The 16053-nt window shown below is 42.4% G+C and overlaps 1 protein-coding gene across 1 annotated transcript in view; it reads right to left on the bottom strand.

Moving 5' to 3' along the window:
- The window catches only part of LOC144668157 (cation channel sperm-associated protein 2-like), a 61143-nt gene that overhangs the window by 24051 nt on the left and 21039 nt on the right, over nucleotides 1–16053 (bottom strand). Inside the window, exons 3-5 of the mRNA XM_078529911.1 lie at nucleotides 8435–8571; nucleotides 2513–2674; nucleotides 532–656 (exon numbers count right to left, since the gene is read on the bottom strand). Coding sequence (XP_078386037.1) covers nucleotides 532–656; nucleotides 2513–2674; nucleotides 8435–8571 — 424 coding nt within the window. The remainder of the gene's footprint in view (nucleotides 1–531; nucleotides 657–2512; nucleotides 2675–8434; nucleotides 8572–16053) is intronic.

The raw sequence follows: 16053 nt of genomic DNA, 5'->3' as shown, positions 1-16053 counted from the left end.
AATGCTGCACATTACCGAGGAGTGTCCCCACTACAGGCTAAGTGGCGGACAAATCATCTCAAACTCAGCAAATGAGGAGGCTGTCGTTCGGCTTCAGGGATTTGCATTCCCTAGTAAAATGGAGGTAATAATGGTAGCTGGTGTAGGAGAAGTCATGCAACTCTAATCTGCAGAAGAACCCTCCTGTGTTTGGGATTATGGCATAGTGTGAACAGTGCAGAGAAGGCTATCATCGACAAGTAACTGGGGATACCTACGTGGAGTATTAATGATGAGTGCGAATAATGTTTTATTGTGTTTTACGTGATTTAGCAGGAAGGGCAGTCAATTCTACTTTTACTCATGATGTTGAAGAAAGGAAATCCTCACAAAATTCTGGACAGTTCTAAGGCTGAATAAATAGAACATTGAATCTAATTGGGTTACTCCTACCAGTTATCATATTAAGATAAATCATGTATGGAAAAGGTTATTTCTTCTAAAAGTGAAACTAATACACTTTTTTAAAAAGAGTTTTAAAAATGTATTTACCTAAAAGCTGAGTGATAAATAAGTCCTGGCTCATCAGATTCTGTGTAATTACGAAAAAATGGCACTCCAACTACTGCAAACATGTAAGCAAATATCAACACTAACAGCACGATGAATGTCATTGCCTAAAATGGTTAAAAAGTTGATTGTCAGTTTGTAGCACACATAGCACACAACACAGCACCTACCCTTAGTTTTAAACTTAATGTTAAAAATAACAAGAGTATACAGGAAGCAGGTAGTAAAATTATCATCATGCAGTCAAAGTATGTTAAAATTACCACCGTCTCTGAATAGTTGGCAAATGGAGAAGGATTTTAAAAATATCCTGAATTTCTTTGAGTCTGGGGTTCACATCCATTATGAAGTGGCCAAGAGTGCGGTGAAAGTGATGAAAAATCTGACAGCAGCCAGAAATATTGAATCTGCATTCCACATAAGCACCATATCAAAATCCTGGTACAGTTTGGTGCGGGTGAGACTTTTGTATGCCCCACAGAATGTCCATGATGTCAGAAGAGGCAGGGCTGGCGGGATGGCCTTCACAGCAAGAAATCCTACCTCCTAAGAAGCTATAAATCTGGAAGTCAACAAGGACAGGGTAGAAAGATACAAATGGAGTCCACCAAGGTTTTAGGACCAGGTCATGGCCTTGGCATGCCGTAACATAGGAGCAGGAGCAGTACCTCAACTCTATTTGCCTGTCTTTGCTCCATGTACATTATACCAATTTATAACAAAAAGGTAACGATCTCAGTCTTGAAAATTTCAATTGACCCAGCATCCGCATCCTTTTCGGGAGGACATGTTACAGATTTCCGCTGCCCCTTTGTCTGATTTCACTCTTATATAGTCCAGTTCTAGGTTAGATAATGCCCTCTTGTTCTGGATCCTTCCGACCAAGGGAAATAATTTTGGTGCACCTCCCCCATCAATTCCCCTTATCATTTTAAATACATAGATTAAACGTCCTCGACCTTCTGAAACTCTACAGGCACGCCAAACCAAGATTACGCAACCTGCTCTCATAATTTAATCCATAACTCCTGGTGATCTCATGAATATGCGCCTCAATTCCTCTAAGGTCAATATATTTTTCCTGAGGTGCGGTGTCCAAAATTGAACACAGTACTCCACATGGAATCTGACCAAGGTTCCGTGTGAAGACAGAACATCTCTCCTCCTGTTCGATTCCTGTACCAGGGCTTCAAGCACTGCATCCAAAAATCTGGGTGCCTGGTTTCTGCCATGTTATGCCAGCTTCACTTTTCCTGTAGATCAGACGCTCTTCCACAACCTGCTTCCAGCACCTGCTGCAGCCAGAATGCACCTTGCGTTGCTGTAGGCTGGCTATAGGTCACACAGGCTAACTTTAAATGGTGCTAACTTGGCCCCCACCTGCTGAGGCGTGCAGCTACTCAACAGCACATGTAGCCAGTATCATTTAAATAAGCAGGCAGTGCCAAGTTTGGATTCTTCCCACATTACTTTGAATGGACACAGGTTTATTGTACATCATGATTCCTGTACCCGTTTTGGGGGGGGGAATCAATTTTTTAGCCCAAGGATATTGAATTTAATGCATCGGGGGAAGCCAATGTAGATCAGAGAAGATGAGTGTGATTTAAATTAGGATAGAGTATGTGCAGCTGAGTTTCAGGAGGGTGGAGTTGGGAGACTAGCAGACAGCATTAGGACATTGATGTCTGGGGGTGATTAAGTCACTTATAAGTGCTTCATTGACCTAAGGATTAATTTACAGATGGTAAAATATAATGTTGTGGAGATCGCAACAAGTGGTCTTGGTGATGGACAGGATGTGAAGTTTACATCTCAGAGTTGAATACGATTCCAAGATTCTAACAGACACTGTCAATGGAACTTTAAATAATTATGTCAGTATTAAATAGTAAATGTAAGATTTGTGATGCCCATGTATGTTGACTTTACCCACTGTTGTAGGCAATCAATATAAGTTTACCCTGAATGCTTTCGTCATAGACAATAAAATCAACCGCACTTGATGAAATCTTCTCATCATTTTCAAAGAACGCAAAGCCCTGAAGATTCGAATAACTCTTAAGAAGTGAAGTTCAATGCTGGTTTTGAGATGAGTCAATTTGACAACCTCTGGGACTAGAGACTGGTTACAAAAGAGAATCAGAAAAATTCATTAGTTTGATAAATACTGTAATTTCTTTCAGCGCACTTTAAATTTTGGTGGAGCAGATTTATGTGAACTTAATTGCTGTATATGTTGTTAACTGGATCCATACCAGTTTGTTACGAAAGTATAATAATTTTCATAATATTATTCTGGTTTATTGTAAAGTAGGTTATGGGTGTGAGTGTAGATGGTTCTGTCTGTGTGATTTAATTGCTTTGGAGTCAGGTAAACTGCAAGCTTGAAATTATCAAAAGAAGTTAGGTGTAGGAGTGTACTTGAAATACTAATGAGTAAACTTGGATGTTGTCTTAGCATATAAGGTGTGAAGGAAATTTGCATATTTAGTTAAATGAAGGAGTTGTGTGGATTTCAAAGGAGTGTTACGACGTTTACAACTAGCCAGATAAGCAAGACCAAGCAGTGTGTTTATTTTTCCCAAAGGTTACTGACAATATTGGCAATATGAAAGTTTTTATATTATGGGAAAAGTACATTTCCAAAGACATATGGGACAATGGAATTTACAGATTAAAGAGAGAGAAACATATATAAAGGAGAATGAAAGGCTATGTTGGGGGGCCAATGTAAGATCTAACAGGAGTGTGTGAAACTGTCTTTGGGAAGCCTCTAGCCATTTATGCATAAGTCTGCTGTGTCCAGTAAATAACGTTGGAGAAAAGCCTTTGGGAATTCCACTGTCAAGTGGGTACTGTGGTAACTTGCTGGCTTGCTTTTTAAATTTAAAATCTATTTTGGACTGTTGCCTTAAAGGGCATATGTAATTGGCAGTCAGGATAATTAGGAATTTTAGGATTTGTTATAATATTAATTAATTGTAGTCTTATGTATGCGCCCGAAATATTTTCCTTTGTTAATAAATATTTTAATTTAACTTTTAAAATTTCTAAAGGTCTTAGCAGACTCATTACTTCTGAATTCAGTGCACACATCTCATAATAAATACAAATTGCAAATCCGTTGTGCCAGTATGGTCAAGTTTCCCTTGTGGATTTGGTCCGCATTGCACACATCGTCTGCCACGTCAAAACAAGTTGGTGAAGTTAAAACTAAGACACAGCTGCTTTCTTTGCTGGAGAGAGTTTCTTCATCTAGTTCACAGTCAACACTACTCCAACCTCGCCCCCAACAACCACCCCCACCCCCCCCCCCCGCTGCCCCCTCCAGCCCCAGTGCCCTTAAACCTTACCAATATAATTAATAAGACATTGACAGATTCCCTTCTTTTCTTTTAATTGAGCAACCTCTCAATCTAATCAAAAAGAAACATTATATGCATATTTTCCATCTTCTCTGTCTCACATTATATTGTAACCAACCATTAATATACTCCATATTCCCCTTATTTAAACAATTTTTTCTCTCCTTTAGCACGCATAAATAATTACAAAGCAATCAAAGAAAATATTGATTTTCATGATAACACAAGGCACCCTTCTTCTGGAACAACTAATCATTTCTTGGAGCGATCACCATTCTTCATTAAACAGTCTGACAATCGGTGTCTTGCATCCATCCATTTTATTTTGGAAATCTCTTGCCTTTCCAACATTTCCTTTATGCTAGCGAGGTCCATCTTCAGCCTTTTTGCAGTGACACCCTTGGCCGAATGAACATTGTTTCAAAGATAGCCATTATCCACATTGCATTCTATGGGCACACTTTTCTTAGATTGACCCTTGTATAGGATTTCCTTCAGTGTATTCGATAAGTACACCCCCCCTATCTATTGCTTCCACTAATGCCAGTGTTTCAGCAGCTAAGGTGTTTTTAACTACCCTTTTTATTTTCTTTGCTTCCCAGGTTAACAGACAGCATGTATTATTCTTTCCCACCAAGAATATGATAAACCCTGCTATGCTAGAATATCCATCTGAAAGATTGGCATGTGAAGCATTGCTAAAAATGACTGAATTCATATCTTCTGGATCACCCAAAGCTGGAAACTTAAGTGTGCATTTCTCTGAATTCAAATTCTTTAATGTTTTATTTGCTTTTATAACTTCCTCAACTGTACTCATTGTACTCAGTACCAATACATCATAATTAGCTTCAGGTCTAGTCTGAGTGCAAAACCAGTTCAACTGTCCAATCAAATTCCTTAATTGGTCTATTTCTTCTTTTGATGCAGGATCCTCTTTTTGTGAGGACCTGGCCTGATTTATTGGGATGCAATTGACATTTTCCAAATAAGACTGTTGACTCAAGGTCATTCCCAACTTATTCAGCTTAATGCCTAACTCTATATATTTAAGGGCCCCCCCGTAACCTGACTTCAAACCTTAAATTCCTTCTTTATTTTATCTATCACCCATTGTTCAAATTCTGCAGAACCTCCACGCAGAAAATCATCAACACGCATTCCAAGAATGCCTGCTGGTTTCTCCTTGTGATACCAATAGAGCATCGCTGTGTCTGCCTTTAGCTGTAAACAACCCGTTTTCAAGAGGGCGGACCTAACTGAGAAATGCCATACCCTGCCGCATCATTCAATCCATAAACACACTTGTTCAATTTCCACAGTTTAACTTCCATATCGCCAGCTTCTTTAGGTGATTTCACAAACACTTCCCTTTGAAATTCTCAGCTAAAAAAATACCGCTTTTATATCAATCAATTTACATTCCCAGGAATATGTTGCTAAAAGAGGTAAGAAAATTTTTAATCTCACTTTTCCTACAGTAAGTTAGTCCAATCTGACATCTTGGTCACCAAGCCTTTCTTCGAAACCATAGGCTACTAGTCTAGCTTTAGCCTTCTACATGCCATCAGGATGTATCTTCTCTGTGCATATCCTCCTGTGTGATAAGGCTGGCTGTCCCCTGTCTGGTATTTTAGTGTATACACAAAATTCTTTCTAACTCGTTTTGTTTGGCATCCTTTATCAACTTATCTTCTAACTTGTTGGTAGCCATTAAAACTTCTCAATCACAAAGGCTTCTAATGCTTGTGGCATTCCAAGCCTGTTCTACGGTCCTTGCTCTCGCCAAACTATGACTTCTGTTCGCCCTCCTCTCTCTTTCTGGATGACTGCTGCACGATCTCTCCCTCCTACAACCAAAGACCCTTTCTCAGGTCCGTGATCTTTTCCTAGGGCCGTGTCCATTTTCCGGTCCACTTCAGGGCTCACACTGCGTTTTCTGGCCTTCCACATCTTTGCCAATCCATGGGTCTTACTTCCTGTCCCTCATCTTGCACATTCAGTCGATGTTTGTACTTGCCAGTAGCTTTTCCTGTCCTCCCTATGATGGTGGCATCCTTCCATACACTGCCCCCCACTGGCATATATATAGCCTTAGCCTGTACTTCAGTATCACTTTGTTCATATTCAGCCAGTCATATTCATCTGCCTTAATCTGCTCTTCGTAATGGCCCAACATGTCTTTATGTGAAATGAATGGTGCCTCTTCACTTTCTATTCCCTGTTTAGATTCGGTAAATGTATAATGTGTCAATTAGCCTCAAGGAATATACCCTAGCAGTTTGATTCTCATGCTGTAAAATTACTGTTTTTCCATCACTGCCCATAACCTTACCAGTTCCTTTCTATTCTTTCTGCCCTTTTTTTTTGTAATATACCATGTCCCCTGGATTAAACTGTATTTCTGATGGCCTTATGCAGTGCTGTAAGGCTCACTGAATTCTCTCTGAAACCTCAGCCTTGATAAATGCCTTTCTCCCTGAATGCAGGGCATTCAAGTGCTCAGAAAAAGTTGAACTAATTGTAGTCCCTTCCAATGCTGGGGGATGATCGCACATCAACTAAGGTATTTTTGGATTTCTCCCCTAAACTAATTGTTAGGGACTGTAGCCTTCAACCATTTGAAGTGAACAATTCATATGGACTGTTCATGCTAGGGCAAATGTCAGCTTCCATCTCAGTTGATCAGCTAAGATTTTGTGAAGCCTCTTGTCATTAACTGCGTGATTTCTTTCATAAATCCTATTACTAAAGGGACTTTCGCTGCAGTGTTCATCACTATGATGTTCATATTTTCAGACATACTTTTAAAATCATCATTGGCAAATTCCACCCCTCCTCCCCCATTGTCAGTTAGTTGGTGTTCGCAGTCCAGTTCCTATCCATTTTTCCATTATCTTGTCCACAATTACCTTTTTTTCTTTACTATATGTTACTGTTAACAGACTGAATCTAGTTGCCTTGTCTATGAAGTGCAAGAGAAAAAAACGTTTTTGTCCCTATCCCTTACCTTCAAGTCCATTGCTACAACTTCAGTAAAGTCTCTTGCTAATGTGAAACTTGCTACAAGCCCTGATGGTGTCCTCCTATGTTTTTTCCATATATTGCATTTCTCACTGATCTCTTCTACAAGTTTAGTTTATTCATCATTCATTACCCTGCAACCTTTAGTAGAATTTTTAACATATGATAAGATGGATGGGCAAATTGCCAATGTAGTTTTAAAACAATTTGCCTTTTTTCCTTTAAACTCCTACCCCGATATCATCAATACTTCTTTAGCATTGTGATTTAAAATGTGAGGTCTTGTTTAGGGAATACAATAATGTCCCGATTACATAAACTCTAAATCTATAGATTTTTCAAAAACAATTGCCTTATCATGTTCCATATCTAACTTTATTTGAGCCTTTTTCATAGACAGCTTACTCAATAGTATGGGTATTACACTGGATACTACACCTGTGCTGATAAAATGGTTTACTCCGGCTATTTTACATGGAACCGCCACGTGATTTTAACATGTTACTGTCCCCAAACATGAAGTAAGTAAAGCTTTCATATTGCTTAGCCTTACTTCGATCTTTACAATTTAGAGAATCCAGGTAGTGCTTTAACCAATCTACTCCACATACTGTGGACGTGCACCCACCGTCTAATACAGCACAACTGAATGAGTCCACCACTAGAATACCCATCACCGGACTAGAGCTTCTGGTGACCATTACAATTCCTTCTGACTGATCAGTTTCATTATCTTCCCCTTCTGACCTTGTCATGTGTTATTTCAAAAACCCTGTTATTCCGTTTTGGGTAATTCATCGTATAATATATTGAGTCACATCAGTAACACCGGTTTACCATTCCTTGGTAATTCATAGGGTTCATTCTCCTGCCATAGTTACCCAGTTCCTGTTATCTGTTAGAACTACCAAAAGGGTCTATATCCTCATTTCTTTAGTTTGTGATTTCTCTTTCGTGTTGATGTTTAAGCCCCATATCTAAACGGTGTCGAAATTCTGCCAGCATTGAATCCTCCATCTTTTGTGTTACCTCTGAATGTTCCATTCATGTCATCAAGATGACTGGAAATAAATATTTTCTCAGAAATTTTTTTAAAGCCTCAGACATCTGTTCAAAAAGCAGATCTCTTTCTGAGAATCTAACTCCAGTCAAGATCAAGAAGCTATCCATGTTCAATACTTCAGCACAATCCAACAATTTGATAGCAAGCACTGAATTAGGGATCTCCAGATAGAATTTCTGCAATCTGTTATATAATCTGTTAAATTCCATGATATATTCTTCTATGGAATAACCATCCATACTTCTAAATTTATCAAAATCTAACCATGCCTCATATGCATTTAACAGGTCATCTTTCTTATAAATTTCATCCATAAATTTTAAGAGATTATCCAAACCTTTCTCAATGTCCAAATGTTGAGCCTCCAGCTCTGAAAATACTTTGCACCTGATCCTGCTTCTGGTGGGACGTGAAAGCACCAAAGCCTTACCTTGCTTTTTCTTTGGTTAGGACGTAACCTGTGTCCACACATCCATTTCATTCTTCCGTTGGTCATAAGGTTCAGCTTCACAGAACAATGGTGAAAAATCATGCCCTGATACTTTACACTTGATTTTAGCCATTCTTCTCAAAAGTAACGCCAATCAGAACCTTCTGTCTGAAAAGGTATCCTAGTTTCCAATCTTCACCTTTAGGCTACCAATGTTAACTGGATCCACATCGGCTGGTGAAGTTAAAACTGAGACACAGCTGCTTTCTTTGCTGGAGGGAGTTTATTGACTTATTTCACAGTCAACACCACTCGAACCCACCAGTGTTCCAGCCAGCTCCATATACTGGTGTACAAATACCCATCATCTGTTTAACAATGTAATAGCCATTAAACATTAACAATGTAATTAATAAGACATCGACGTATATTACAAAGCTTGTAAAATTTTGCACAGATCAAAAGGTTCTAGTTCCAAAGTCCAGGTCCCATTCTTTCCCAGCCCTTGGCCACTCCCTCCAATAAGTGAATTCCAGGAACTGTCCTTTTGGCTCTAGTCTCCCACTTCCTTTCATTCCAAACCCCTATCTCTCCAGCCCCAGTTTCTCTCTTACTTGCATGTGTTGCAGGAAATCCCCGATACCCTTTCCCAGCTACAACCTTTGACCTGTTACATGTTGGTTGCCATTAAAGCAAAACAACAATGAAATGAGCGAAACAGAAAATAACATTCTCCAAGCCTGACTAATAAACCCATTAACTCTGATAAAGCTAATAAACTGGATATGAAGGAGGACCAGGAGAAAACTGGATTCCAGAGAAGGCAGGTTTGAGGGTAGATGGTAGTCAACTGGTGAATATGGATACTGTTACTCAGAATGACACGTGAAAATGACTAGAAAGAAGCAGACACCAATGAGCAAGAAAAGGGGTAAATCTACAGCTGTATGTCTATGAATGCTAGAAACAAAATGCCAGAATGGGACACTGAAGACAATAGGAAACTATACTTGGTGGGATTAACAAAAGCCAGACTAAGTTGAGAGAATCAAAATTAATTTGACATTCAGAGGTATAGGGTGCTGCAAAAAGACAGAGTGGACAAAAAAGGAGGCAATTAGCCATATTCATCAAGGACACTTGGTCGGTAAATTAAGTTGATCCAACAGAAGGAACCAAGCTGCACAATGAACAACTGTCATTGTACAAAAATGCAAACAAAAATAAGACTAGGGTTTCGTTGCAGGCTTCCAGATCAGCATAAGAAGGGGTACAGTTTATTCTACAGATAGGGAGGGATTGCAAGAAGAGGGAAGTTATTTTAATAAGTTATTTCAATGAAGCCAAATATAAATTGTGAAAACTCAGGTGGTTTAGAGTCAGAGTGGTAAATACAATGGGCAGGATATTGAGGTCGTCGGGCGGGTGGGTGGGCGACCCCAGGAGCAGCTGGAAAACGGTCTGCCGCCCACTATGGGGGCCAGACCGCGATTTCATGCTGGCAGGCCAATTCAGGCCCGCCCAGTGTGAAACACGGCTCCACACTGGCTGGGAAGGGCCGAGCGGGGAAGGGGGCCTGTCAGGTGTCGGGTCCAATGGTGACCTAGCGGCCGGTTTAAACATGGCCCAGGCAGCCCCTGGAAGGCTGCCATGGAAGGACATGTGTTCAGTGTTCCCAATGGAGTTGAGTGCGGCTGGACACGGGAGGGCAGGTTGGGTGGGCACTTAGCCCCCTGCTTTTCCGACAAGTGCCTTGCCGTCCTCCTGGAGGAGATGGCTCCCAGGAGGGACACCCTTGTCCACAGGGATGGGAGGAGGAGGCCACTGCACCTCACCAAAAGGGCATGGGAGGAGATGGTAGCAATGGTGAGCGGCCATGATGTGGTGCAGCACACATGGGTGCAGTGCCGGAAGAGCTTCAATGACCTGCTGCGCTCAGGAAGGGTGAGTACCGTGTTGGCATGGGTCAGTGTGCAGAAGTGTTTGGGTCTGCCCCTCCCCCCACCTCCCGTGTACCTCAGGGGTGCTAGAGTCTGAGTGCCAATTGTCAATCACGCCGGAGCTGGCCAAAGGGATGAGCCCTGGCTGCTTGGACTGAATGCCTTGAGGCTCAAGGGCCATGACTTGGATGTGCCCTGCAAGGTGTTTCTCAGGTAGGGTTGGCCAGCCTGCAATCGTGCTGCAGGTATAGAATGGATTCATCAATGTTCCTCTGTTATTTCAGGAGAAGACAAACCATAACCAGGCAAAGACGGCATATACAGGCAGAAGGCAGCCCAAACTCCTGCTGCTCAGCAGGTGCAAGCATGATGCCCTGGAGCTCAAGAGCTGGCACAGTTCCCATGCAACTAGGCTTGGAGAGGCAGGGGTGCCAGACAAAGGTAAGAGTGCAGTGCACAGAGGTGAGAGTTTCAGTTTGTGCAGCCATTCTAGTGTAGTCTCTTCATTGATGTGAGCCTCATTGACCATTGAAAGACGATGGCACCATGATGCAGATCTCCATGGTCTCACCAGGGTACCTGTCATGCACAGTGACAGTGTGATGACTTTAACTAATGACATGTCCTTGTTGGTTTAGGTTTGCCAGCAGGCGTTTGCTCTGCGGACCCTGAAGGGCCACCCCTGACGCTGGAGGACCACCAAGCTTCTGTTGCACCTGTGTCATACCCGCTCTCTGAAGCAGGCACCAGCGGAGATACCAGCACCTCGGTAGGCATTAGATCAGCAGCTAGTATCTTGGTGCACATTGGTGAGGGCAACTTACAATTGCTTGAGGTGCAAGCGGAGGCAGAGAGGGCACAGGGCGCCGGCAGTTGGAGACTGCTGCGGACCAGGATGATGCTCAGTCGAAGGCTGAGGATGAGCCTCTAGAGTCGTCCATTAGGCAGCAGATGCTGGATGTGCAGGAGGATCTGGCGGAGATCCATGAGAATATGCTCATAGACTCATAGACGTTTACTGCACAGAAGGAGGCCATCTGGCCTATTGTGTTCACGCTGGTCAACAAAGATCTGACCACATTAATCCCATTTTCCAGCGCTTGGCTCATAGGCCTGGAGGCTATGGCAATGCAAGTGAATATCTAAATACTTCTTAAATGTTACAAGAGTTTCTGACTCAACCACCCTTTCTGGCAGTGGGTTCCAGACCCCCGCCATCCTCTGGGTGAAAAAATTTCCCCTCAACTCCCCTCTTAGTCTTCTACCTCTTACCTTAAGTCTATCCCTCCTGGTTATTGATCCCTCTACTAATGGAACAAGTGCCTTCCTATCCATCCTATTTATGCCCCTCATAAACTTATACATCTCTATCAGGTCCCCTCTCAACCTTCACTGCTCCAAGGAAAACAACCCCAGCTGATCCAATCTTTCCTCATAGCTCAGACCCTTCAGCCCAGGTAAATCACCTCTGTACCCTCTCCAGTGCAATCACATCCCCCCTGTAATGTGATGACCAGAACTGCACACAGTACTCCAGTTGTGGCATAACCAGCATTTTATACAGTTCCACCATAACCTCCCTGCTCTTGTACTCTATGCCTCAGCTAATAAAGGCAAGTAACCCATATGCTTCTTAACCACCTTATCTACCTGCCCTGCTACCTTCAAGGACCTGTAGATAAGCACACCAAGGTCCCTCTGATCTTCAGTACTTTCCAGGGTCCTACTATTCATAGTGTAATCCCTTGCCTTGTTAGCCCTCCCCAGGCACATTACCTCACACTTTTCCGGGTTGAATTCCATTTACCACTGCTCTGCCCACCTGACCAGTCCATTGATATCCTCCTGCAGTTTACGGCTATCCTCCTCACTGTTTACCACCCTACCGATTTTCGTGTCATCCGCAAACTTCTTGATCATACCCACTATATTTAAGTCCAAATCATTTATGTACACAACAGACAGCAAGGGCCCCAGCACCAAGCCCTGTGGAACCCCACTGGAAACAGACTTCCAGTCACAGAAACATCCCTCTACCATCACCCTCTGCTTCCTGCCTCTCAGCCAATTTTGGATCCAACGTGGATCCCATGGGCTCTTACTTTCTTGACCAGTCTGTCATGAGGGACCCTATCAAAAGCCTTGCTAAAGTCCAGGTAGACCACATCAAATGCATTACCCTCATTAACACTCCTGGTAACCTCCTCAAAAAATTCGATCAAATTTGTCAAGCATGACCTTCCCTTAACAAATCTGTGCTGACCATCCCTGATTAATCCGTGTCCCTCTAAGTGCAGATATATTCTGTCCCTCAGAATTCTTTCTAGTAACTTCCCCAACACCGAGGTTAGACTGACTGGCCTGTAATTTCCTGGTCTATCCCTTCCTCCCTTTTTTAAAAATGGCACAATGTTAGCAATCCCCACAATCCTCTGGCACCTCACCTGTGGCCAGAGAGGATTTGAAAATTACTGCCAGGGCTCCTGATATCTCTTCCCTTGCCTCCCTAGACAGCGTGCTTTGGTCTTCGTATCAGAACTGCGTTGACCCTCACGGCCAAGCGCACTGCCTCCTCCATTGAGAGAGTGGCGAGTCTCATGGAAAGGCAGTTTCAGGGACAGAATCAAGGGTTCCTAGGGTTGCACTTGGACCTGCAAGCCCTCACACAGGCACTAACCTCAGGTGGTCAGTGTCAGTGTGGGAGATGGATGAGATACCCAGTATCCCAGCTAGGTACCCGCCCATCAATGTTGAGCTGGGAGGTCCAGAGCAACCTCACGTTGGCGCATGAGCTGCTTGTCGTTTTTGCAGGCTCATCTCAGGGCGCTCTGGATGACGGCAGCAGCTCCTCTGCCCCTCTGCCAGTGACTGTTGCATCTGATGAGGCTGCGATGACTGGGGAGATGCCAGCCATGGGACTGGCCACCCCCTCCCAGTTGGGGCCAGCACAGGCTCCACCAGCCAGAGGACGACTGCCAAAGTCATCAAGGCCAACAAGATAGCAGGGTCAGCAGGCTGTCTCTAATGCCAGCAAGGGGGGAGCACCTAGGCGTAGCATTCACAAGCACAAGGTAGAGGCACCATGAGCACAAGATGGACACATCATGGATAATTTTATGTTCATTTGTGTTTACTGGTCTCGGAATGAAGAGCAGAGAAGTTTATGTAAATAGTTTATGTAAATAGAGTCAGAAAGCTGGAATCTTTTATTATAGTGAAATGGGAGGGGAGGGGTAACTTTAGGGCATTTTAGGATGGATGAACTAAGATCTGACAAACTATCATCCATCTATCTATCTACCTTCATCTGTCTGTCTATCTACCTGTTTGTCTGTCTATCTGTCTGTCTGTTTCTCTATCTGTCTACCTCCATATCAAGTTAATGGGCATGAGATGGTAATGGTGCTAATACTGTGACTAGCATTGTGTAAGAAATCTTGGCACTGAGGGGTTGGTACAGGTATTAAGAGAGGAGGCCCTAGCACTAGCACTGACAGGCACTGATACTGACTGGGTGCCCCATTGGCAATTTATTTATGGCAGCAATACAGGACATCAGAAGCATGCTAAATAAAAGAAGCTTCTATTTAAGTGAAAGATGAGGGAGATTTAAAGAATTCTAATAGAGTCCACAAATGACATAGATCATGGTTCTTACCGTAATTAGTACAGTCAAGTCAAACACGTTCCAGCCACTTTTCCAAAAATTCACAAAATCATACAGCCACCTGAGTAAGATTTCACATGTCAAGACTGAAAGAATGCACCAGTCGATGATCACCAACATGGTTGTTATGGCGTGAAACTTTGGCCCTGGTTTGTGAGAGACATCTGAGAAAGTATCATATATCATAGCATTATACAAATTTATCAAAGTCTACACTCTGTCTAAAATGCTACAAGATTATAACGTTTTATTTATTTCGAAGTACATCTAGATTTTTTAAAGTTTCTGAATTTTCCATAAATTTCTATCATTGCTACTTGCTGTGAGGGATTAACACAAAACTAATATTTTCAAATCTCTCAAAACTATAAGTATCTTGGAAGTATGCATCCTGCTGATAAAATATAACAACAAGCCACCAAATTAGTATGGTCCAAAGTTAAACTGCAGAGTATTGTGTTAATGAGACCATGTACATGTAACATGTACATCATTACATGTTAATGATTTAACTGTGACATCAGTAATCAGATGACTAAGAGGCTCCAAGGAAAAGAACAGACTGCTTTCTGAATACCATGTATTTACTCTGAGGTCTTTGTGAGTAGTTCTTAATGAAAAGTTTGAACTTAAAGATTTAAATGGAGAGAAACTTCAGAATGCTTCAGTGCAGAGGGATCTGGGTGTCCTCATGCATGAATCACTGAAAGCTAGTATGCAGGTACAGCAGGTAATAAGGAAGGCAAATAGAATTTTGGCATTTATTGCTAAAGGAATAGAGTATAAAAATAGGCAAGTGTTGTTGCAACTGTACAAGGCATTGGTGAGACCGCACCTGGAGTACTGTGCACAGTTTTGGTCCCCTTAATTGAGGAAGGAAGTAGTTGCATTGGAGGCGGTTCAGAGGAGGTTCACTAGATTGATTCCAGAGATGTGGGGCTTGTCTTATGAGGAGAGATTGAGCAGTTTAGACCTGTACTCACTAGAGTTTAGAAGGATGAGAGGAGATCTAATTGAGGTATATAAGATGCTAAAGGGGATAGACAAAGTAGACGTGGAGTAGGTGTTTCCCCTTGTGGGGCATTCTAGAATGAGAGGCCATAGTTTTAGGCTAAGAGGTGGTAGATTTAAATCCGAGGAGGAATTATTTTTCTCAAAGGATCCTGAATCTGTGGAATTCACTACCTCAGAGTGCAGTGGATGCCGGGATGCTGAATAAATTTAAGGAGAAGATAGACAGATTTTTAATTAGTAATGGGTTGAAAGGTTATGGGGAGAGGGAGGGAAATTGGAGTTGAGGCCAAAATTAGATCAGCCATGAATGTAATGAATGGCGGGGTAGGTTCAAGGGGCTGAATTGCCTACTCCTGCTCCTAGTTCTTATGTTCTTAAACTATATTCACTATCTCAAGTCTGTCAAAGGGAAGCAAAGCCTCTTTAATGTTAAGTAAGCCAAGAAAGCATGGTATTACTGCAACCTCATTAACATTCAGCAACAGCACCAAAAGACGCCAAATCATAAACTACATAAAATTTGTCCGAGGAATCTTCCTCCCGGCAGCATAAGCAGTAAGAGGATTTGTCCTGGTAGCTTCATGGGACACTGGACAAAATACCGTTTTTTTTATTCATTCATGGGATGTGGGCTTCACTGGATGGGCCAGCATTTACTGCCCATCCCTGGTTGCCCTTGAGAAGGTGGTGGTGATCTCCCTTCTTGAAGCGCTGCAGTCCATGTGATGTAGGTACACCCAAAGTGCGGTTAGAGAGTTCCAGGATTTTGACCCAGTGACAGTGAAGGAATGGTGATATATTTCCAAGTCATGATGGTGAATGACTTGGAGGGGAACTTCCAGGTGGTGGTGTTCCCATCTATCTGCTGCCCTTGTCCTTCTAAATGGTAGTGGCCATGGGTTTGGATGGTGCTGTCTGAGGAGCCGTGGTAACTTCCTGCAAAGCATCTTGTAGATGGTACACACTGCTGCTACAGTGTGTCGGTGGTGGAGAGAGTG

Source organism: Cetorhinus maximus, chromosome 26, assembly GCF_964194155.1.
Source record: "Cetorhinus maximus chromosome 26, sCetMax3.hap1.1, whole genome shotgun sequence".
Classification (NCBI taxonomy): domain Eukaryota; kingdom Metazoa; phylum Chordata; class Chondrichthyes; order Lamniformes; family Cetorhinidae; genus Cetorhinus; species Cetorhinus maximus.
Note: the sequence above shows the minus strand (reverse complement) of the source record. Positions and strands in the feature narration are given on the sequence as shown.